General features: G+C 32.1%; 1 protein-coding gene across 1 annotated transcript in view; it reads left to right on the top strand.

Annotated features, from left to right (window-relative positions):
• Positions 1-2,407: 2,407 nt before the first annotated feature.
• The window catches only part of LOC129216421 (uncharacterized), a 237,936-nt gene continuing 213,715 nt past the window's right edge, over positions 2,408-26,628 (top strand). Inside the window, exons 1-3 of the mRNA XM_054850636.1 lie at positions 2,408-2,411; positions 3,182-3,475; positions 18,682-18,948. Of these exons, the coding sequence (XP_054706611.1) occupies positions 2,408-2,411; positions 3,182-3,475; positions 18,682-18,948 (565 nt within the window). The remainder of the gene's footprint in view (positions 2,412-3,181; positions 3,476-18,681; positions 18,949-26,628) is intronic.

Below are 26,628 nucleotides of genomic sequence, written 5' to 3'. Positions count from 1 at the left end.
TAATGTAAAGTAAAAACATCAATAAAAGGTATAATGATACTGAATTTAATAATGATATAAATATTAAACAAATAAAAATGTATGTACATAAAATGTATGCCTTTTATGTATAAAAATGTATGCCTTAAAAAAAAAAAAAAAAAAAAAAAAAACTCAGCAGAAACGTAGTCTTGTAAGAAATATGCAAATGATTTAAATTTTGATGCCAATGCGACTGGGGTAAACACGCTATGCGCGTATAAGATGCGCACATTTGATTGAACAGTATTGCCTCTTGAGATGCCTCCGAAACTTAACCAGTAACAGTACGAGCATTTTTCGACTTTAAAAAGGTATGTACAGTTGGCGTAGTGGTGGAGACACAGTGGTGTTAGTGGTATCGACAGATAGCAGTATACGTGCCATTTGCAGTAGCAATAATGGTATGGCGCGGTAGGGATTGTCATGTGTTGTGGAGGTGTATATTCACAATGGTGGTTTTTTTCATTACTTCTTATAATGAAGTTCACTACATTCCAACTTGGCCAACATGATTCTGCTCGGCAAAAAAACTATTCAAGTTGTAAAGATAACGGTGTGGGATTTGTCTTACTTTCCTATGAAAAAATTGCTGGGCAGCTGCATATTTATATTCGAATCGCTTTAGAGATCCCTGGATGGACACTCTTACGAGTGCCCCAACTTTCAGTGTTCGAACGATCTGAGGTCATCCAGGAGTTTTTGTCTTCAGTGCAGTTAAGTTTCGTACCTAAACATGATTTTTTCCATCCGGAACAGCGCATATTGGTCAAATTGCAGCTGAAAGCGAAATTCTGGACTAGTGGTAAATAATAATAATAATAAAAAAAAATCATTGTGAATATTCCCTCCAGAACACATGACGATGTTCATCGCACCATGCCTGGCTCGTATGCTGCTATCAATTAATACCACTTCCGCTACCGTTTCCCCTACTACAAATCATACTACGGCCTCTCCAAATACAGAAGTTTGATACACCGCGCCCTGTAGTTTCTGAGGTAAAAGGCAGGTGATTCTAGTAAAATGTTTTTTAAAGAGCTTTTGAAATTGATTATATGTACAATGACACCTTTTTGTCTTATTGAAACTTGGAAAAAAAATAGTTTAGAAGTTTTCAAAATTATAAATATTTTTGTAAGAAAATATACTTTTTAAATCCTTATAAAAGTGTTTTTAGGTACAGAATCAGTTTTTTCCTAAAGCATTCAATTCAATAAATTCATTATCTTTACAAATAAAACCCATTTCATAAATACTGTCTATATATTTCAATTCCAAAACCACTTTTTTTCTGTTTTTTTTTTGTTTTTGTTTCTTTTAGTATTGCCAGTATTATCAAAAAATACCATATTGTAACAAGTAAATATGATTTGAGTACAAGGCATGTTACTTAGTATGATCTCCAGATATTGCAAATCAATCATTAGGACTAACAGCTTCGTAGTTGACATACGTAGATAGGATTTAGAACCAATGGAGATAGATGATTGTCTCGACATGCTATTCACCTTGCAACAATGTTTTCTGATAGTATATAATTTGCTGTAATGAACGTACTCGCTAGTTGACTTTCAGTGATACAAATGAATATTAATATACCATGTTTGAAATGAATTTATGTCTCATTAAATGTCCATCCTCAAAAAAAGAAGACGAAAAAGAAAACATTCATTTGTAAGGACAACCTATTGGTTTATCAGATACTTAAACTTTTTATCGATATCGGTATATCAGACCCATTTCCTTTTCTTTAAAGATGCTCAGTAAAATTTAATTAAAACCAATAAAAATGTTTGTGTAGCTTTATTGTTTTAATTAAAAATAGTTTTTATTATATACTGATGCAACAAAATGTATATTGTTATTATGAAACCAGTATAAAAATGCTTGTATACTTTAATTAAAGTTCGTTTTGCTTTGTTCGTTAATGACTTTTAGCCACATGTTACAAACCCAATGTATTTAAATTATTGAATAATAAAAATGAGAATGCAAAAGTAGGTTGTGAGAGTGATAATCTCAGACGTTTTATAAAATAAAAAATCAATAATTGATATAAAATATCGATCTTTGGGTGAAAAAACGCAATTAGTTACTCAATCAAGATTCCTCAATGAATCGTAAATATATTTTTCTATAATTTAATCTTCGTTACTCAGGAAAAATATAATCTCTGAAAATTAAGGAATACCTTTAACATTTTGCTCCACTGAGCCATATTATTGCTGTATGACAAATATTTTCCCCTACACATCATTGAAAAATCATAAAGAAATTATTAAAATTGTCGATGGTTAAGCTCGTATCGTCAAATGAAGTTAGCATACTTTACATTCATGTAATAATAACATGCTCTTACATTCGATAGTTGATAATATTCGTGTTGATGGGTGATCTATTGGAAATCGGGGGGGGGGGAGGCAGAATCGTACTTTTGGATTACGGTTTCATTTTTCTGCTCCTTATTTTATTTTCAGCCATCTCAAAAGTAACGCTCTTTGTCCAATTGATATCGAACATGTTGATAAAATCGCAAACTTCACTTGATGAATCAACTGCTAAACTTTGGAGTGTTAATAGATCCGCTGTTAGCTAAAATCCCTGACTAAGATAAAAAGTTATATATTGAAAACAATTCGTTTAAAAGAGAAAAATTTTAGAATTAAAAACAGTGGAAGCAAAAAAAGAACCTAAATAGTTCTAAATAATGAGATTTAATTTGTTGCAAAATAGTGCAGTAGAAATTAAGTAACTCCAGTTCACTTTCACATTTGTACTTCAATTGTAATCAGGTATTTCTATACATATGTAGTATTTTTATTTTAAAAAAAATAAAAACACTTGTTCGCTAAATACAGATTATATCTGCATATGACTAAAGCCAAAATGCTTTCTTCAATGCAGAATACTTTTTTTTTTGTTTAATTTACTGATTTGTTTATTGTAAGGGTCCGTGGCTTCCTAAAAAACAAACTACGAGCTGTAGGTTCCCTATATCTGCATAAACAAAAAGCATTAAGCATAGCAAATGCGAAATAGTGTTTGTTAAAATGAAATTCTTGTTTATTTTTGACTAGAATTTATATCTCGACTAGTTTATCTTTTTCTTCATTAAGATGACAATTATACAATTGAAATGTTTTCCTTTTTTTTTTTTCAGTTTCATCATTGTCCGGTAATTGTTCACATGGCCGAGTCACGTTCGAACGAACGCCCGGACTACGGTTGCCTAGCAACGCTGTCGAGAGCTTCGGCCCTCTGGAGTTCTTGTCCAAGACATCTCCAACAGCATGTTACAGGAAATGCTTAGAAATCCAGCAATGCGAAGCGTATTTCATAGATCACGAAGACCAGAAGTGCGTCTTATTAAGAGCAGGGGCAAGAGCCCTTTCTCTTACCGGGCCCCTCGAGCACAGCAGTGCGTGGAGTTACCACCGGAAGATCTGCTTGGGAGGTTGGTAGAAATTAGACTGTATTCAATGCAATTACTCCTCAGGTTTATATTACTTGTTAGTAACTAACTTGATGAGTAATTCACAACATGTATCTAATCACGCCACTTATTTAATGAGATTTAAACACAATAATTTCATATTTAGGTATTATTTATAATAAGCTACATAAAGCAATAATTTTTGAAAGCTATTGTTCTTTACGTTAACTAAACAACTCGTGAACTGCCCATGAAACGTGTAACATTTTTAATATGAATAGTTTACTTTAATTCAAACTTTTTTTTTCTTCATAAATCAAGTAATCAGTTAGGTTTAGAAACTTGACTGGATACACTTCAAAAGCATTTGTGATGCACTTCAAATATGAATGTTTAGTGTTGTGTTCCCCTTAAAATACGTTCCCAAACTTTCATTAGTATTTAGTAAGAAATGTTCCTCTAATTCAGTTGTGCTCTTTTTGCTTTTTATAGTATTAATTAAAAAAATACATTTATTTTTTTTAGTAATGCGCAAAATATCAGCTGGTTGCTGCTTGCTCTTAAGAAAGCAAAATCAGTCTTGTAAACTGTTGAAGGGCTCAAAGTTTTATGATTAGCTTGTAAAAAAAAATCATCCAGAATTACAAGAGCTTACTTTCCCATACACTAAAACTTTTTCCGCTTGAGACGTAAATAGTATTGAATTGTCAAAAAAGAAAAAAAAAAAAAAAAAAAAGAAAAGAAAAAAAAACCTTGAAATAATAACACTTTTATACCCTTATGTTAAATGTTTCACACAGTTAAAAATAGGAAAATAAAAAGTTCAATCCTAGTCCCCCCCCCCTAAAAAAATGAAACTTAGGCGTTCTTGGTTATTTTCTTCAAAAACAAAAAGTTTTTCTTTTTTTCAGTTAACTGTTTTCTCAAAATTTAATTAAACAGTAATATGCATATCCACATATTAATCAATGCATATATTTATCGTTTCAAAAGTCCTGTTTATTTTTAAAATCTATTTAAAGTAATTAGTTCTTAAAATTTTGCGTTTTTTAAACGTTACTTTTACAAAATATTGACCTTTCTTGCACGTTTTTACTTATATTTAATATTTATAAAAGCTATCGATAAAGAAAGCTAAAAAGATCTAGACTTGCATTGAGTATAAGAAGTTTAACTTTTTTTTTTTTTTGAAACACTTCGGAAAAATTTGAGAATCCAAAAATAAAATTATACTTACTAACAGCCGATTTTTTACAGAGCAAATTTTCCTAGAAAATCCAGTAAAGCTTTCTCAGAATAGAAGTTTCAATTTTCGTATGAATTGATGATATATCTTTTAAATCAGTTGTCATTCGAAGAGAATTTTGAACCATTCACCTCTGTTTGTCTTCTCTGTCCCTTGCAAGTATTTGTGTTTGACTTGTCTGTAATGGAGCTAAATGGACGATAGTTCTCTTTTTGTCAACACCGAATTTCCAACTTCTCTTCTCAGCTTGTCACTTATCCCCCCTTCTTCTGTTAGCTTTCCTTTCCCCTCTACTATGTTAGCCAACAGAGCGAACTAGTTGGTATGAAAGTTCCTGATGCAATGGTACATCAAAAGCTTAGGTGTTAAGTTTACTTACTTGAAGTGCGATATTATTCGAAATTTGCTGAGTTGAAGAATCCACAACTTGCGCTTCCATGAACTTTGAATTTCGACTTGAAGTTTAGAAATTGTCGAAAGTATATATAGACTGGTCAGTAAAATGCGGAATTCTCAATTTGAAACCTGGGAATGAAATCTGGAACCTTAGAGATTAAACTAAAGCGGAGTAGTATTCTAGTTCATTCAAGTGGAATATTTCTCGTTTCGAAAATCTTTCGTCATATTTATGCGTAAACTATACTGTATTTGAGGATCGGACATTGATTTTATATTTTGCTTAAAAGTTTATTATTGTAATTTAATAAATAGTTAGATATGAGTTCTGTATTTTTTCACACTTTGTTTAAGAATTTTTAAGGGTGATATAGGTTTTAGTTTTTATTAATTTATTTTTAATATGTGTTAGGTAGGACATGCAGTTATAGAAGTAATATTATCCAGTAGTAGTTACATGCTCAGTTTACTGGCGAAGATTCACATTTTGAATGGAAATCGTGTTCTTAAAGTTAGCAACTGCTCTGAGTTTTAATTACATTAATTCCATCTAAATGATATTTTTAGTTAAAAAAAAATAGTTTTTCTTCAATCCGCTCTATGATAGAAAATTTATTTATCTATGTTCTTCAACACAGACTGTGCAACAAGGTTAGTTTTACAAAAAGTTACAAATTTACATAAAGAAACATACTGATAAATTTTTTTTAAACAATAGTGATAGCCCGGACACTAGAAGTAGCGTGACGTCTGTCATAGATTCTTGCGAAAGTCTGCAACTTAACTTTCAGCTAATGGAAGTTCGTATCAAATTTTCAGGGATATAATGTACAGCTTACACGCTTGTATGTACTTGTATTAGCATTTCCGCTTAAAGCATTTATCGGTGCCGCTTTAAATTTTACGGTTGATCAAATGTCGGTTTAAAATGCGAATCACTTTTTTAATTTTAAATTTGAGTCGCTGAGAGCTGAAATATTATGTTACAGGGAGAATAGCAAAGACGCGAGCATTAGATCTAATTACTCAAAATTTCTTACAGTTTCAATTAATCTTTCATTCGTAGCTTTATTTTAAAATTTGAAAATAATAACAGTAACGAATTTAAATTTATTACCAATTAATGTATTTATTTAGGATTGTCAAAACATGTGTATCGTTTGTCTGCGTCAGTTTGTTCATAAAATTGATTTCAGGAACTAATAGCTAAAGGTAAAAATTGCAAGCATTTTTTAATTGCTCAAAAACTAGTCAACAAATGTCTCGCTTAATTTTTTTAGAATTATGAACATTTAACTTATTTTTAACAGTTCAGAATTATATTGACGAAAATGTTATTGTTTAATATGATCACCAGAATACTGTAGAATTTAAAAAAGACCAACGCTCAAGATAGTTTCAGAAAAATTTTATTCATTAGGTATCCCGATTAAATAATGAACAAAACAACCAAGCGTTGTTTACCTGCTTTTTTAACTATCTGTAAATGAAGTATTTAAATAAGCATTTTGTAACAGAATTAGTAGCTCGATATTGGGCTTCAAATTGGATGTTTTTTTTATTGTCCTTTATTATTTTATTAAATCTTCCTTTCAAAAGTAACAGCAATGTTCGACGCAATCATCCGTATACTCGTAAACCGTCAACTCCTCTATCAGTCTCGGCTCAATTATGTAACGAATTCTATGTTAGATTGATGAACTAGACACGTGAGTTTGAAAACCGCAGAGAAAAAAATTCGTTTCGTACGAGAATCGCCACAAATGTTTTCCTTTTTCATGTATAAGTTTCCCAAATTCTGGTAACTAAAACCAAATTCTCCAAAGCGATATGAGTTGGTATTTACAAATTTGAGTATGAAACAAATTATACCAAGTCTACGTCTTCTTCTCCTCCATTTTTTTAATTTTTAATTCAATTATTATTTTTTTTATCTATTCTCTTCATACCAGTCTACTTGTGCATAAAGTACCAAGGTAGTTACAGAAAAATGTAACTGGCATTCAGTTTTGACTTTCAGTTTTAATTCATCTTTTTTCTTTTATTATTTTTTTTCATACAAACTTGGCATTTCTACTACTTCAGATACCTGCACTTTATGAAGACTTTTCATTTTTAAGGCAGAAAACTAAATCGTTTATTTATTTGTTTTAACCACTAAATAATGTAACGCATATAGCAACTAAAAATCTGATTTGCTGAAAAACACATGTCAATGAGGCTTTGCGAGACAAGTTTAAAAAAAATAATAAGTTGTAAATAAAATATAACATTTTATTTTAAATACGAAATATTTTCTTAATGCACTCCCAACGATATAAAGTGTAAAAAGTTATATATATTTAAACAGATGTCTTCATCTCAGAGTCTTCTTCAGCCATGTTATATTTCTCCCTTTCCCCCCACAAAGCAAGGTCACTTTTAGCTCTTTCCTTGCGCAGAATAATTTCAAGTTCCATTTTCCATTTCCTTTCTCAGGACAAGGTAAACAGCAAGTCTGCGAGCGAAAGTAAATACTTCTTTTTCGAAAAGACGACTCCAGTGACAGTCCATGTTTTCTTAAGATGGTATATTTAGGCATGTCACTTTTAAATGAAAGATTCTAAGATTTTACTTTTAAACTGGCATATAATTTCACTAGCGTTATACAAGAAATTTGGTTGAAACGTTATGATGTTGTTTTTTAGAAGAAAAAAAAATTATGTGTTTAGAAATAATAACTAACTAAATAAATATTTAGGTATTTATTTATTATTATTACTTTTTTTGGAACCCACAGATGAAAGTTTGCCACATCTTATTTTATTTGTCATATTTAGTCTCCTGAGCTTTATGTTTTCACCTATAATCTTAAATTGCTCACTATTTTGTAAAACTACAAAAATACTTTTTATTACAGATATTACAGATAGAAATTTAAATTTAGTTCTTTGTATAATGCATTTTAAAGCTTAAAGTAATGTGTATTCTTTTAAAATCACGTATATACAGTTTTTCTCAGGATTTGTTTTCCTCCTCGTTTCAGCAGTTTTCGTATTTTTGAAGAAGATACAATGAATCAAAAAGTTGACACGTGAATCTATGTCTTTTCTCTATTTTGAAGAATTTGAACCATGGTTTTCTAAAAAATGTTTAAAATACTATGTTAGAAAAACTTCCTACATTGTTCATTGTTATGCCTTCGTAGAAGACTTTCTGAATTTAATTTCACCAGTACGGAAATTGAGGATTTAATTTTCCTTACTCGTACCTGTCTGAAACAATGTTCTTTTGTTTTTAATGGGAAATTTTATATAATGCTAGATGGTTTGGCTATGGGAAACCCACTTAGCCCCATGCTTAGTGATATTTATATGCGATAATTGTAGATTAAGCTGTTCCAAAAACTGCAGTTTCAAATTTATATTCGGTTTGTTGATGGTTGTTTTGTTCTAATGAACCAGAATCAGTTTGAGAGTGGTGAGGTTTTATCTATTCAAAACTCCATTCATCCTCATATTCAATTTTCTTGTGAGAAAGAACGGAATGATTGCATTTTATTTCTTGATGTACTTGTTTCTGGTACTGAAAATGGTTTTGAAACTACTGTTAATCGCAAAAACCTTTTGCTGTTTCTTTACCTCTTCATAGACTATCGTCTCATCCTCAAAATCAAAAATATTCTGCTTTCAATTCTTTTGTGGAACGCGCAATTAATATTTGTTCCTCAACGGAAATTCTTAAAGTGGAAATTAACTATCTTAAAACTGTGCCAATTGATAGAGACTGGCCGCCAACTTTGATTGATTCCATTTATAAAAAACTTCGAAATAAATCCTAAACTGATGTTTGTAATGGCAAAACAACCAAATTCTTCATCACGAAGAATTTGGTTGTTTTGCCATTCTTTCCATCTGTAAGCTATCAGGCTGCTAAGATTCTACAACGTTTCTAATTGCAGGTGGTATTCTCTCCTATTAATAAACTCTTTCATTCTCTTCTCTAAAAGATCCTATTCACCCTCTTAATGGTTGTGGAATTTATCAAATTAATTGTAGTTGTAAACTTGCCTATATTGGACACACTCGGCATGCTTTAAAAATTCGCTTGAAAGAGCATCAAAATTATGTGAAAAAACAATAAATAAATAAGTCTAGTAATGCTCATCATTTTTGGTATTCGAATCACTCTTTTGATTTTAACTCTTATCAGATTATCCAAAAATGCCCTAATTCATAAGATCTTGACTTTTGGAAATCTTTCCATATTTTTAGGAACAGTTCTAACTGAGTTAATGAGCTTAAAGCATTTCCGTATTTTTCCAATGTCTGGCTCCCATATCTTCAACACTGTCCTTTCCCCATCCATTTTTTTCCATTCATTTTTATCTATCTGGCTTTGTTTATTTTTAACCTTTTTTGTCATGGTTGACATCCCCCCCCCCTTTTTTTTGTCTTCTATTTGTTTTATTTTACCTTTTCCCAAAATTTTGTTTTTGTTTATTTCATTCCTTGGTGTTTTTTCTTCCATTCAGCTTTTCCTTTCTTGCGGTTGACGGTCATTAACATTTTCTTTTTGTTTATGCTTTGGCTTAATTTTTGTCCAATTGAATTCTTTCTTTCGGCTTTGTATACCTCAGAGAGAGCTCTTAGGTTTTGTTTGCATTCCTATCGGTTCCTTATCGGTTTATAGTTTTCTCATTGGTGTTTGGCTAATCCGCGATTTTTTTCTTTTAAGCTGTATGCTCATCCGCTCTTGACTTCTGTCGAATGTCTTTCATCCATAAGTTCATTACTTTTTGCATTGAAAAAGGCGTTCCCTGTAAAGCCGAAACACGTGTCTGCAGTAATCTGCCAATTTGTGCTTTTCTGACGTTGTTATTTCTTACTTTAATAATAATTATGTTGAAAATAATGTCCAAGTTTCTCCTTTTCGAATGCTTTTTCTTGTGTACACAAAATTTTAAATGTTGCATGATTTTTGTTGAAAACTATGGTTTTAGTTTTCAAAATTCAATTAATTTATAATGGTCAATTGCCATTAATTAATATTTCCTCTCTTTTTTTACATAAAACATTCTAGTATCTACAATATTTCAGCTGTCCAAAAAAAAAAAAAAATATATATTTTCCTCTTTATTAAAACGAATTCAGCCGAGTATGTGTTATCTACACTGTCGTGGGCAGGTAAATGGCACTATCTGCAGAAATGAGTTTTCAAGATAGTTGTAGAAACACGTTGTTGATTTAATAATAACTAGAAGGGGATGTTCGAATTAGACGTTTTTTTTTTCGCGTATTTTTTCCCCAGCAGAAACCCCAGCATCAGCTAGCTTCTTTATCTTTACTAATAATAAAGCTCAAAGTCTCGCTGTCTGGCTACCTGAATGCCTTTAGTATATCTGTGACGCGCATAGAGCCTAGACCGTTCGAACGATTTTCATGACATTTGGCACTAAGTTAGTTTGTAGCATGGGGGTGTGCACCTCGAAGCGATTTTTCGAAAATTCGATTTTGTTCTTTTTCTATTTCTATTTTAATAACTTTCCGGAGCAAAATTATCATAAGATGGTTAAGTAAATTACGAAATTATTATAACGTGGAATGGGAGAGCGAATGAATATAGCCAATTGGCGAGAAATTCGTCATCCATTATTTGTAAATATACAGGCGAAGCGAATGACCTTTTAATTTTCAACTACGGGCAAAGCCGTGCAGATACCACAAGTATACAATAGAGCTAAAGCACAATAGATGAAAAAAATGAAATGTGAGAAATTTGTAAATGCTGCTCTTTCCCTGCAAACGGCAGCACAGTGCCGTACAAGTTATTAGCTTTAAAATTTTAAATGAGAACTTGAAGGCTAAGGAAAAATACGTAAAATATAGTGTCTATTATTTTCTTCCCCGTTTATCTGACGAGCAGTGTAAAAAAAAAAAAAAAGAGAAATAGTCTGAAAAAATAAGGAATAATATTTCCTCGTGGAAACCCAATGGACAACCTTTTTTTAGATAAAAAGATGTAATTTGCTCAATCCGGCCTAAAAAATACTTAAAAAATGTAACACGGATGTTACATTTTTAAGCATATATTTGTACTTCATTCTCGGGATTTCAGACTTTGACTTTTATTTGTGATATATTTGAGTATAAGGAGCCAGTATAAATCATAATATGGAATATCAACTCCCTAAAAAAATTGTACTGAAATAATACTAGTCTGCACATGTTGCGGGTGTAACCGTGCATTCATGCACGAAACACGTACAAATTATTGCTCTCTAAGTACACGAGAAGATTTTTTGAAAGCTTATACTTCATATTATGATGCATAATGGTTCCTTATATTAGAGTATATCACAAATAAAAGACAAAGTTTCAAATTCCGGAAATAAAATATAAACATATGCATTAAGATGCCACATCCGTGCAAAAGGATTGAGCAAATATAAATAAAATTTGTATTAGCCTCATTATTTTATGAACATAGAAAACATACAGCATTACACGAAAATCATGCATTTTATTTTTAATGAAAATTATTAACGAAAGCATAAACATCTTGCAGAGCTCAACGAAAGCGCTTTCTTGACATTTATATTTCGAATTCAAAAAATTGCATGCCGATTCTGTTATCAAACTGTAAATGCCAGATCAGGGAAACGAAATTGAAAAATAAATTCTCCCAAAATGAGACGATTATGCGTTCCGATCGGCGTATCTGGAACTATTTTGGATCAAAATCTCGTACTAAAGAAAGATGAAAAGGGGGGATCGGAGAACTAGGGAGGTAAAAATCACTACAGCTGAAGCGGCACTAAGTCTTCCGAACAAATAGAATAAAAATCAATACTTAGTCGTCTGCGTCCGAAAAACGTCTTCTGAGAGAGATTATCTTCGCCGAATTCAATGTTCCATATGTCATTACGAGGAATTCCCAGTCGAGATGCGATATTTAGTTCCATCGGTTCGTTCTTAGAGTGTCTTTCATCCGAACATTGGTTTGCGGCGGAAGTGGCGAGAGCATCGATGGAAAAAAGATTATTTTCGTCTTTCGCCGTTAAAATTATGATTCAAGTTTTTTTTTCTGATATTCGAAATTTATCTGCTCAAAGTATTCAAATGAGAAAGATACATTTATCTAGCTGTTGTGGTCGTCATCATTCTCCAATGAGTCACTATTTTAAATCTTCGTTCTGTTTTCTCAATGATTCAACATATTAAAAAAATAATAATATAGAAAGTTTTATTTTAATTATTACTTAATGCGTATAAATTAGGCAACAAAACGTGTTTCTTATCCTGAAATTGTGCAGGTCAAAAACCTTTTTATTCGAATTCATCTTACTAAATTATTATTATTGTTTTTTTTTTAAATTTTATTATTATTATTATTATTATTATTATTATTATTATTATTATTATTATTATTATTATTGTTGTTGTTGTTGTTAGCTTCATCATTATCATAAATATCTATAAACATTTTCAAACTACTAACACTTGATTCAATGTCTAAAAACAATTTAATGTGTGATGTTGCGCAACGTTACTTTGGTCTCTTAAAAAATACCATTCGTTAAAAGTCAGGAATCAATATTTAATTTTTATCTAATCCAACATATAGCGGTAACAGAAATGTACCTTTAGCACCTAATACCACAGCTCTGACCTAAAAGCTCTTGACCTTAAATGCCACATTTTCATGTGTACATGAGTAAGAAAACAAATGTATTTTTTAGCTGCCTACGGTAGAAAATATGTTACTACGTGGAATCCAGCGCTTACTCTTAGTAGTATGTATCAATTTTCTAAAAATATCTGGTGACTTACAAAAAATGATTCGTTCAAAATTATATCCTACACGTAATAAGATGAGGGGCGAGGAGGGGGGAGAGTAGTGCAATTTCAAGGAAGATGTATAGAGCGAGAGGAAATTACTTTGACACACTTGATACATTATAATTTCAATACTAATGAAAATATTACGAACAAACGTCAAAATATATATGAATACATTATTTCGTCTTACAAATTAATTACAAGTGAGTTTATACAGAGCTTTGAACGTGCCACAAAATTTTTGGCTGTAGGCCGTAACTCACCAACTGAATTTTCATTCCTTGCAAAAGATTTCGTTTAGGGATGCCAAACTCGAGGTTTTGTACTCACCCTTGTCCCCAAGCGCTTTTTGCATTGTTGATTGGCGTCAACGACCCCAATCTGTAATGGTTTGAGATGGGATAGTGAGAAAACACCACTTGTTTTTGTTGATCAAGGGATAAATATTAATCAAAAAACGTATCGCAAACTCATTTTGGAAGGTGGTGTCTTACTTTGGTCGTACCAAATCTTCCATGAGGATTCCGTACCTGTACCAAAACTAAAACCTCTCAACATTGGGCAAGACACATTTTCTGGACTTCATTGAAGCACAAGAATGGTCAACATATTCCCCAGATTTGAGACCAATGTATTATTGTGTTTGGTCCATATTATTAGAGACAAGGGTGTGTGCTAAACCTCATAAAAAGTTGGTATCCTAAAGAAATCCTTATACAAGGAATGGAATGAAACATCAGTAAGTGAGTTGCGACCCGTAGCCAAAAATTTTGGTACGCGTTCAAAGCTCCTTATAAAGGCTTAAGGTTTCCACTTTGAAAATTTTTAAATATATTAAACAATATAATGTATTCATACGTATTTTGAAGTTCGTTACGTGAAGTTGGCTTTGCATCAATTGCCACATAACATCCAAAAACTTATCAAAGACCAACATTGACAGCCCTCCCATTGATTTTGCGAAAATGAGTGGTATGGCATGGCAAAAAATGCTAGATCCTAGATTATCGCAACTAAATATGTGAATAGTTCCTTTATTTTTTGGCTACATGCATTCTAATCATAACATTTTCAAAAACATTATCTAGAGTAACGCTATATTTTGTGCACAAAACTGTGTGGTAACTTATCAGCTTTAGCTGTCCTTACCAACTTTAGTTTCAAATTACAATACTATTATTTGTATTGAGCAAATATTGCGGTGGCAGGAGAATGACGTCATGTCAGCATTAGAAGAGGGCGCATATCTTGAAAGATTCAAAATTCTTGTGCTAATTAATAACTTCTTAATTTTAACTTGCTATATTCAAAGATAGTTTAAAAGCGCACTGCAGTGAAGTTGCACTTACTTTTTAACACTTAAATACTATACGTTCAAAAACACCAAGGTAAGATGTTCCAAAGCTGATATCCAGAAAACAATTTTTAAAGCTTATATCTTCAAATAAAACAAATATTTAAACCGGTACTAATTCTTTAAAACAATTTTGGATGTTTTCTTTTTTAAAATTCATTCTAAAAACCTTTTAAAACATGGCAATGCTTTTATTCTCAAAACTATTTTCAGGGTACCACCTTTGGGGTACTTTACCTTAGTTGTAATTTTGACTGTGATTTATTTTATCCAAAAAAAAAAAAAAAAAGAAAGAAAGAAAGAAAGAAAGAAACACTATCTATATGTTAGGCTGCATTTTAAAATCTCCATAAGCTATGAAGTGCATGTTTTTTGTCATAAGCCACTTTGGTAGAAATTATTCCCTTTATGTATTCTTTTTTTTTTCTCCTTAAAAATCCAGAGTATTTTATGCCCCGGAAAAATTATCAAACATTAAAAAATAATAATAATAATGATAATAAAAGCTGCGTTTTCGATTACGAATGTTTTTCTGAATAATACCTATCATCTTTAAGAAATGCCATTTACATTTAAATTATACCTTTTCACGAAACAATACACAAACAAAAATAGGATCATCCGCTGTTATTAATTGTTGATTGACTTGTGTGGGCATTTTTTCACGATATAAACAACGCAAACTGTCTGTTAAAGAAGGCTGATGCATTATAATTAGGGACAAGTATAAACTTCCCCTTAGATTTTAGTTATTTGCAGACACAACCTAACCCATTGTTCCTTAAAACTACACCACCCGAATTCATTCAAGCGAAGGAAATATATATTTTTGTTCTCTGGTAAACCACTCATTTGTTTTTACGTGGTAATTGTCTCAATTGTAGTCTTTAACCAGCCATTAGGAACAAAATTAATCGAAGAAAGAGTACGGGGTTCTTGGTAAACTCCTTCAGATGATAATTACAAGGTGCAGGTACACTGAAATTTTGCACTGAATAAAGAAGGAGCGGAGTCTTATAAAATTTTATAGCAAATTACTGAGATGTTTAATTTGTTACAATGTAAAAATTGTTTATGTCCATTTAAACTATAGAGTTATGCATTCAAAGTTATTGAATAAGCGAAAGAATAAAAGTCACTTCTTTATGAATTGAAAATTGACCTTGGAAACTATCGGGATAGTTGTATAGCATTTTCATAAGATAGATTTTTTTTATAATGAATGCGTTACAAAATGGCACGGTGCTACAAAATCAGCTTTGGAGCGAAACACAAAGTACAAAATTGAACAAGTACGCCCAGCACAGGAACAATCAGGGTACCCAAAAATCTTTAAAAGAAATAAGATAGAATTATTTTAAATCATTTTAATTAGCTTTGATTTGATATGATCAGGTCAAAAGCAATTGACTGATCAAATAATCCATCCTAAAGTGTTGTACACGCGCACATTTACACACTTTTTCAACGATTTTGACAAAAAACTGAAAAAATTAAATAATTCCGATTAATATGGATTTTAGGAGTAGGGGTTTGTACTTTAAACTTAAAGTATAGTTTGAAACTTGCCACGTATGTCCTCTTTATATTGTATTTTTGGGTCTTTTTTCTATGAAAGACAAAAAACACGTTATAAAAAATAATTACTGTTGTGAGTCTTACATATACGTATATTTATTCCTTTATTTATTTATTTTTAAAAGTATTATGATTTAGGGAAGGTTGGCCCAAAGCGTGTAGGTTTCGAAGAACGCTCAAAAATTGTAGTTTTTTAATTTTTTTCATAACAATTTCGGTTTTATTTCCTAGCAGGGCTTTTGAACTTCGAAATGAAAAGTGTGATTTTGGTATTATTTCAAAGCCAATCTTTATTTATTAGTAGGCAAGCCGTTTTCTTTCGGTACCAATTTCTCCTCTGTTTGTGAACCGATTTCCTTCATTCTTTTTTTGTTCAGCAGCTCTTGCCGAGTTTTAGTGTTATTAATAAATGTTTTTGAAATCGAACGCTAATTAATGGAGATATTAATTAAAAACGCATTTTCGTCCAAAAATGGCAATTTCTACGCGAACGGATGGTCCATTTTTTTTTTCTAATTTGATATGGTTGGAAAGATTTTTAAAAAATTCTACTAACGAAGAAATTGTCAAGACGCCCACGGTCCAATAACCTAATTCCACTAGACAAAAAATTATAATCGTTTTTTTAGTTAGCGAAACTCAAAAACTTTATCTCTTTTCCATTGTTGAAATTCATTGTTGGATGCGTAAAACATTAGGTTTTAATTCATTTCTAAACCGCTTTTTCTGCAAGAAAAATGCATTTTAATGCTTCGAACTTGGTACGATTGGAAAGCTCGCAAAAAATACTTTGAAACACGTTCTACCCGGTTTCACTACGCGAAAATGGAAACCCGCTAAGATGACCAGAAAATGCGCGAGAAGCAATTAAAATGAATGACAATTCATTTATGTTTTTTTTTTTTTTTCACGTAATATAGTTAACGTGAATAAATTGCTGGATAATATTGTGGTTTTGCCATTTCTCGCTGAGCGTAAAGAAATAAAATACATTGTTTTTATTATTCAAACTTTTTTGGTAACTACAGGCACTTAAAATATTTTCATTTTGATTATGTTTTCGCGATTTTAATATTAAAATAAATTATTTTCCGGATTGGGGGCGGACTTTCAGGTTATAACGACTTCCAGTGCTTTTGCATGGATAATTATAGGTTGCCGCGAGTAGAATTCGTTCATTTGATTGTTAAAAATTTTATATTTCTAACGGCAACGGTCATGCCTACTTTTACAAAGAATATTGTTTGTACAGAAGTTTTATGGATTAAAAGAGTTTCGCGGTATCATTTGATTCAGAAAGACTTCAAAAATTGTGAAATTGGCGCGAACTTTATCCAGTGTTGGCACCAATGCCACGGAGAAAAATATATTTATTTTGCATTCGTAAAAAAAAAAAAAAAAAAAAAAAAAAGTAGAGAAATGTCTAATTGCAGGGAGCTGACGACGAATGAAGTCCCCCCACCCGTGACAATGGGAAAGAAATAAATGACAAGAGGGACATCAAGCCTTTTTTTGATAAGATCGTTTATGAAAACAGTGTGACATGTGGTAATGGGAAGAGGGATTATTGTGGAGTGTGAAACTTTGACTAAGGGGAGAGGGATCAAAAATTTTGCGAAAAACATTTTTGCGATTACTTATACTAAAAATATCTCGCTTCATTTAGGGTTTTGAAGTGTGATGAGGTATACATATTTTAAATGAACTTCATCCCCGCAGACTCCGCAACGTGGGGGTTGGCGACGGCCGAGAATACAAAAAATAATAAATAAAAATTTAATTTGTGCATCACAGGATAAAATCTAAACTGACTTTAACTTTAAGACAATCACTCGTTAAAAAGTTAGTTATTTGTGGGGGAGGGGTCCAATAAAATGTGCGGTTAGGGTCCCTGGTGATTTTTACGGGGGGGGGAGGGAGGAAAATGATGATTCTAAAATTATTCCATCGCTTAAACGTATTGTGCAATTAAAGCATCAAAATATAACAGCAGGAGGCGTAGCAGTTTATCGGAATGATCTTGATTGCATAAATATTGTCACTCCAAGTATAGGATTACATGTTAATAATGCTACAAGTTTTAATACGGCTACACAAAACGATATTGGTGAAATGTGTATAGTGGAATGTCTCAATGAAGCAAAGCAACAAATTTATTTTGCTTTTGATTGAGCTAAAAATTTACTATCGTTTCTACAATCCAAATTACAATTAAAATGGTTAATAAGCCAGAAGAAGCCCCTACAAGTCACGGAACTGTACTTGATGCAAGATTTCTCAGACAACATATAATGCAAAAATGTCGTTGCTTATTATAGCTACCATAAGCCAATTGTTACTTTCATAGGATTAAATAATGATAATAATTTAATCCTATGAAAGTTATCACTTCTGTCGAGCGTCCCTTGACGCACATTTTTTTTTTATTTCAACAATTATAACCTTAAATTTAAAAAAAGAAGCAAACGAAATGACCATTGTAGTTTGTACGTAAATGATGTCAGAATAACGTATTATTATTGACAGTAAAAAAAATATGCTGATCTACGACTAATTACAAGTTACAAAATCTTTTTTTTTTCTTAAATTTTAAGCCGGTTGCGCCATGCCGCTTCACTGCTGCTTCGCTGGGATTGATTAAAACTCGTTGGTGTTCATGTAAACACGACACACATATGCATCGCCGCTTACACACTATGAGGAAGGGGGCATACGAAAACCTACCCGCTTTGGGCACCCTCCTCTATTTATTTATTTATTTATTTAATTATTATGATGCATTAGTTTATTCGTTAAAATATCATGATTTATTTATATATTTATATATTTGTAGGAAAAGCATGCCACAGGCAGTGGGCTTTTGACCGAATTCCTGGAGTCCAACTTTTTGGATACGATGACAAGCCTCTCACAAACGTAGAATCACGTGACATATGTCTTGAAAAGTGTAGCGTGGAGGATAGTTTTGTGTGTCGGTCAGCCCGATATGACCGTCTAAATAAAACCTGCGTTCTAAGCAGGCACGATCGAAGAACAGCTCCAGAAGCCTTTCGAAGATCACTTCATCAAGTGGAGTACTTGGAAAACCAGTGTATAACAGGTTAGAATATGTCTACTGTTTTTTAATTTTATTTTCCTTTTTTTTTTCAAAAATAATATTGCCTTAGACTTGTGACTGCATTTTAATCAATTTTCAGATTGCTCAAAAAACTATTATTCACACTTTAAATCAAATTATAAAAAAATATGTATTCTAGTTAATTTATTTGAAAATGTTGTGATTGTCTGCCACAAAAAATAGAAAAAAAAATTTATTGCTGTAAACAATGCTTAAATGAACAAAATAGTTTTTGTTAACGCATAAAAAAATATATATTTTAAGTTCAAAATAAACGCAAAAACGAAAACGAATGATTTATATATTACTCATTGTAGACACTGCTCTAAGAAGATAAACAAGAAGGAAAAAATAAATTCTTAGGTTTTGATGTTAGAGATAGGCACACATAGCATAATATGATAAGGTCTTGGGATCTTGTAAACATTTCTTCATTTGATTGATTTCATGGTATTTTATAATTTTATATATTATTTTCATATTGTCTAGCATATAAGCACTACATTTTGTTTAATACGGCTGTTGTCTATATTTGTTGCCCCGAAGTAAACTTGAAAATGAATGCCGAGTGGGAATTATGAATCACTTATAATCAGTGGTTTGAAAAACTACATTTTTTTTGTAGCGAACTACAACTACAACTACTTTAGCACAAATGTAGTTAACTACAACTACAGCTACTTTTTTCAAAATGTAGCAACTACAAACTACTTTTGAAATGTAGCCGCTACTTCGCTACTTTTCAAAAACATAAATAAATAACATACACATAATACACACCGTTTGCGGATTGAATAAAAACGAGCTGATGTGTGCATCACATGACTTCCTTTTACTCCAATTTAATGTCATTTTCTCATTATTGGCAGTTTTAATGTATTCAATAGTTTACAATCTAAATATAACCAACAATGGCCAAATTGAAACCTGATTTTAAAAAAAAATCGACAAATTCGTCGCCAAGTTGGAGACAAAACGGCGACCAAAAGACTGTCAATATATCGCCAAGTGTCTGCCAAATTATAACACCACTTGAGTTTACATCGAAATTAACAATGATTTCCGCCAAAAAAGGGGCAAAAGACCCCCTTTGGAGCATTCGAATGCAACCAAAAATGAAGATGCACAACTAGACCCCAATAGAAGTCTACGTATCAAATTTCAACTTTCTAGGACATTCCATTCTTGAGTTATGCGACATACATACACACATACACACATACGCACGTATATACAGACGTCACGAGAAAACTCGTTGTAATTAACTCGGGGATTGTCAAAATGGATATTTCGGGTGTCTGTACGTTCCTAGGCACATATCCACGTGTGATCGGGATGAAAAAAAATTCAACATTCATTTGGGGCTGAGCAAAATGGAAATTAAGGCCGATTTTTCGGTGAAATTTTTTTCGCGAATACAATACTACCTTTTTTGTAAAAGGAAGTAAAAATGTTCAGATTGATATATTGGTTCATTTGAACATGGAATATTGCTATAAATTATCTATTCTTTCTTTCCTTTACTGAAACGATTCGTCAATTCAAACATTTTATACCATTTGCCTGCAAGAAAGGATTTAAAAGTGGAAGGAATTCAACTTTCAAATTTTTAATCCTTTCCTGGCAGTAAATAGTATTTCATTCAAGAAGTGTAACTCGGCTATTTGAAATTGAGATAAATCCAGTCATAATTTGATTTAAATTTTACATATACATACATATATATAAAATTTATTTTGATCATGAAAAGCATCTTTTCAACAAAAGAGAAAAACTTGAATTTTCATTATATGAAATGATTTTAGAGGAACTTATATTTCGTAGGAATTAATTGCTTTTGAGCTTCAAGCTAGGGTTCCGGACCTGGACACTATCTCTTTTCTTATGCCCCTGACAAAATGAAATAAAAGAATTTTTCAATTTTACCCAATAACCTCAAAAACTCAGAACATTTAATAATTGACTTTCAATATGTTAATATATCAACACCCAATCAGTAAAAAAGAAAAAAAAAAAAGAAATAAGAAAAATACCCCAAACGGTTCTACTAATTATCCGAAACATGTAACATAACTAAAAAGTTACTTTACTTCAATGTGCAATTTTTAGCAACAGTGGACTCGGGCTACAACACAATTCGACTAACACGAAATGTCTATATAGCGAGTTTTACTCGAGAAATGAATTTTGCAACAGACGTGAATTCCTCACCCGCTACACGAAAATTTTTGGAGCAGAAGCAGCAGGGTTTATATCACCCTCTTTCTTGGGTACTAAATATTAGTTTCGTGAAAGGAATTTCCCTTTAGCATCACTGAAAGCCAAAATTCCCCGCACCGTAGAGTCGAAACATCAAATTGTTAACGTACAAATCGCCACTCCGCATTTTTTTCGAAATGTGAAGTTGATGAAATATAATTTCACATAAAAGCGAGCTGTTTATCCAAAGTTTGAAATTCATCCCTCGCGTATGTGCAAATGGACACCGAAAGCTTTTTGCTTAACGGGCAAAGTTTGCATGAGACGGAAAAAATTCGTTTTTTTCTTTCTAAGCAATGCTTTAATCAAGGCGAATATTGGGAAAATGTTAAAGTTTCTATGCCAAACAAACTAATGGCGTCAAACAGATACAACGTATGGCCTCAAAATAATATATCAGAGGTCAGCTCATATTTTTCAGTCTTACGAATATCATTGTTGCAAGTTTTACTCGCGTAATACTTGCACCAGTCAAATTCGTTTGAAAACGCGGGTTTTTTTTTTTTTTAACTTTATTCAAAAGTAATTTCCAGAAATCGCTACAAACTACTTTTTTTTTGTAGCGAACTACTCGCTACTCTACTTTTTTTAAAAAGTAGTGCGCTACACTACAAACTACTAAAAAATGTAGCTACTACAGTAGCGTCGCTACTTGTAGCGCGCTACTTCCAACCACTGCTTATAATCCTTTTACTACGAGTCTCCAAAATGCATCATTAAACTGAAGTTTATTATAGTTCTTTTAAATTAGAATCGTCAATCTATAATAGAAAACTCCGTTACGAGATGCTTCTTGAAACTGAGCAAATTAAATGCAAAAATCTTATTTTTATTGGAAAATTTACATTTTCCAACAACGCATTTGCTCCATTCAGTTATTTATTTTAATATTTTCTTAGCCTTTTCTTGATTGAAAAAAAATCAATCCATCAGTGATGACTCCTGCGTAAATGACTACCTCACTTAAAATGAAATACCATTTTAAAACTGCGATTCACTCCGCTGTAATTCTATTTGGCATAACTTAAACCAATCTATGGTAATTGAGACGAAAATTCACATGTTTATAAAACAAAATATTCTCTAAAATGAAAAAAAAAATGCTCGAAATTTCAATAGAAGATTTGCATACATTAAAAAAACTTTCTTTTCCTTTAGAAAATAGAGGGATTCAATAAATTTGTTGATTTTTTTACTCCTCTTATTAGTATTCATATCCTTAACAAATTAATGAGTGAGAAGAAAAAAAGTATTTTCTTGGCGTAGAAAAGTTCGATTAATTTTTTACTTCGTAAGCAGAAGGAACTAATCAAGTAAAATAAATCAAGTTCACAATATTTACTAAGTGAAAGGCAATAAAGAAATTGAAGTAATTATTCTAGTCATTGTTGAGAAGAAAAAAATTAACTTTACACGTAGACCAATGATTGCTTAATATATTCTTTAATTTATTCTTAGGGGAAAATAGAGTCGCCTAATTATTCGTGACTATGTGATGATTTATTTGATTTGTGATTGGCACAAAGGAAAAGTTATCTCTTAAGAACTATATATAAATTCCATACGCAGTTGACCTTGCTTAAAACGACAGCGATATTTGCTCGTTATAACTAAGCGCAAGTAAAAAGGAAGTTCGTGAAAAAACTCATACAAACTCATAATAGTTGCTTCTTTTTTTTTTTTAATCTCTGTGCAGTACCAAAGAAGTTGATTAATTTGCTTTGAACTGTTTGAATGTCTCTTTCGTGTGTCACTGTTTTTGAGAAATACACATATACAAACAAATATAATTATTAAATGCTTCTTTACTCCACAAAATAAAAACGAGCTGATGTGTGCATCACATGACTTCCTTTTACTCCAATTTAATGTCATTTCCCCATTTTTGGCAATTTTAATGTGATTAAATAGTTTACCCTCAAAATATCATCAACAGTGGCCAAATTGAAAAAAAAAAAAAAAAAAAAAAAAAAAAATCGCCAAATTTGACGCCAAGTTGGCGACAAAACTTCACGATCAAAAGGCTGGCGATATATTGCCAAACCACTTGAGTTTACATCGAAATTAACAATGATTTCCCCCCAAAAGGGGCAAAATATCCCTTTAGAAACACCCGAATGCAATCAAAAGGGTAGGCGCGCAACTAGACCCCACTAAAAGTCTACGTAACAAATTTGAACTATTTAGGACTTACCGTTCTTAAGTTATGCGACATACATACGCACATACGCACAAACATACATTTGTACAGACAGACGTCACGAGAAAATTCGTTGTAATTAACTCGGGAATCGTCATTATGGATATTTCGCATATCTATACGTTCTTAGGCACCTATCCACATGTGGTCGAGTCGAAAAAAGAACGCAATATTCATTGGGGGGGGTGAGTAAAATGAAAATTAAGGTCGATTTTTGAGTGAAATTTTTTTTCGCGAATACAATACTTCCTTTATTGTAAAAGGAAGAAAAAAAGAAACATTATCACTTGCTTTCTGGACTAGTGACTCGCAACTGAGTTTCAGTTGACTTCAGAAATTAAGGGATTTTTAAAAGAAAGGATAAACAGAGCTGGAAATCAATATAAAATTTTGATTCACAGAAATATTGCTCGTTTTAAGCGTAGTTTGCTCGTTAAAAGCGAGTTGATCCTACAGACTTAAAAATGCATCAACCAAATACTTCCTGTTTCCCCGCTAGATCCGTTTTCTCGTTAAATTAAGGTTTTTTATAAGCGAGTTCGACTATATGCGTACATAAACGAGACGATGACACGCTCAACCTCCTTGCAAGCAACGAAGGAGACAGTTTTGCCATTTACAAGAATGCTTGTCTTTTTAAGTTTGAACATCAACTTTCATCACAGTTGACATCTTCTTATGCAAAACCCTTTTACTGTAAAAAAAAAGTGAGTATTTAAGTGTTTCTTAATAGTGTAGCTCAAAATTTGAAATTTTGGCGCCGTAATTATCATAGAAATTATAAGTTGATTAAATAATATTATTTGTTGTGTCCGTAGGAAATGGACACTTTTGGAAAGCATTATATCTCGCTTCGAAAAGAATGGGAACCATACTGGCACTTTATTTCACATAAAATGTTATGCGGTCATTATCTTGTCTGGAAGTACAGCTGTTGCGATGAACGAAAAAAATATTTGATTGTACATCCCGCATTGAAGCAACTAGAGCCAAAACTTATTCTGCATGCCATATCCTTACGGCCTATCTGTATATCAGTTTTTATGCAAATCTTTCAATCACTTCTTGAGATAAATGCATCTGCGATAAACGAGAATTACCTTAAATGCGCCATTCTTCTTAAATCGATAGTCTTCAAAAGCTAATGCTAACGAGAAATACATGTAAGTTATATTCAGTAAATTACCGCCAGTAGCCAGGGCTAAAGCAGAAATACATGAAATACCATGCTCTGCCATCAATCTTCGAGTTGAACCGAACCATTGCTTCGGTCACTCGTCTGGTCTGTGCTAATTCTACTTAAACTAAATGTTTGTTTGGCACTCTTGGCTTCCTTAAGAGGTTTTCCATCTTCAGATCAGTCACTTTCCTATGCCGGGCTGATGAAACTGCAGTCCTCGGCTGGAAATGACTGATTTGGCGATGTATTACACGTAAGTTAGTTCTAAAGCGATTGATTTCAAAAACTTATCAGCTCCATTCCATGTACAGTCGACTCCCGCTACAACGCGATCCTACTTACGCGAAATGGCTATAACGCGAGTTTTTCAGGAGCAATGAATTTTAGAGCTAAAGCGAATTTCTCGCTCTCAACACGAAAATATTTGGAAAGGAATCGTGATGCTAAGTTTCGGCTTTGTTATTGACTACTAAGCATTAATTCGTGAATGTATTTTCATCCTTTCTGCAACAGTGACTGCGCAAGTTCCCATACACCGCATTATAAACATAGCTTTGTTAATGTGTATAGATCACCCCACTCCTCATTTTTCATTTATTTATTCTAAATATGAAAGGTGATGAAATATTGTTGCACCCATGCCCGCTGTTTCATCTAAAGTTTGAAGATGGAAACAAAAAGCGAAAGTTTGCGACATTTAAGAAAAGGTAAAGATTCCTGATAAGCTTGAACAACTAGAAAGTGGATCGAAGATAGCACGACAGTTAGGTATGGGGGGGGGGGGCGAATCTTTCATACGTATAATTCGAAGCCAAGAAAAGGCAATCTGTAAATGTTATAAAAGTAAATGCAAAGCTACTGTATTTAAAAACATATAAGAATGACGATTAGACTACGCAGGATAAATCATCCTCAGTTTTTAAGTTATAAATGTAACTTATTGTATCTACTGTACAGTACTATTACAATGAAGTGCTTTATTATTACTACATACTATACGTACCATACTGTTTTATTTTTATATATTTCTCTTCCATTGATCATTGATTTTCTGCATCGTAACAGTATTTTATTTTGAATGATACAACTTTTTTAAAAATACGGTAAAAATTCAGCTGTTTATGTAGGAAATGGTAATATATAGTTAACAAATGGTCAAAAACAGTTTAAAAGGTTATGAATGTCTACAATGATTGGGTATGTTAATAAAAAAGTCATATACACAACACTTTTCCACAACGCGAAATTTCTACTTACGCGAGGAGTCTTGGAACGCTTCCCTCGCGTAAATCGGGATCCGACTGTATAGTAAGTAGTACATATATGAATAGGGTATTCGTAAAGTCTTGCACTTATAAGGGAAATTTATTTTAAGCAAGAAAAGAGAATACTACTTTCGAACTCGCTTATAATGAATCCTGTTTTATCGAGAATTTCGATTTAGTGAGGAAATTAAAAAGTTTTTGATGATCGCAATGTTAAATCTATGGGCACATAACTCGCTTTTAACGAGCAAGTCCCACTTAAAACGAGCAATATTTTTGTAATTCATAAAATCACTGTTGATTTTCACCTCAGAAAATAATATTCTATTTTTGGAAAAAATCCATTAACCTTTCGAATTCAACCGAAAGTTAGGGGTGAGACATAATTAATAAGAACAAGTGATGACGCGGCATTTTTTTTTTTTTTTTTTAACTTCGTGGAGTAGAGGAGTATTTAAAAAATATATATTTGTTGAAGCGAATGTTATCATTTCCGATATACTTTCGAGAATATTGTAGCTCAAAGTTAAGCTAATGCAGATAAAAAAAATAATGAAAGCGACCACGATAACGACAAATGTAAAGAGTTTGAAGTTTAAAAAGCCTCGACAAACTTGGCTTCAAAAATGCAGAAAAAATTTCAGACTACATCCGTGGCTTCAAAAAGCCACGGATGCAAATGACGATGTTTTTCCGACCACACGTTCCTCGAAAACAATAACAATAAGGAGGCAATAAGGCAGCTCAAAGCAAATAAC

The sequence above is a fragment of the Uloborus diversus genome, chromosome 2 (assembly GCF_026930045.1).
Source record: "Uloborus diversus isolate 005 chromosome 2, Udiv.v.3.1, whole genome shotgun sequence".
Classification (NCBI taxonomy): domain Eukaryota; kingdom Metazoa; phylum Arthropoda; class Arachnida; order Araneae; family Uloboridae; genus Uloborus; species Uloborus diversus.
Note: the sequence above shows the minus strand (reverse complement) of the source record. Positions and strands in the feature narration are given on the sequence as shown.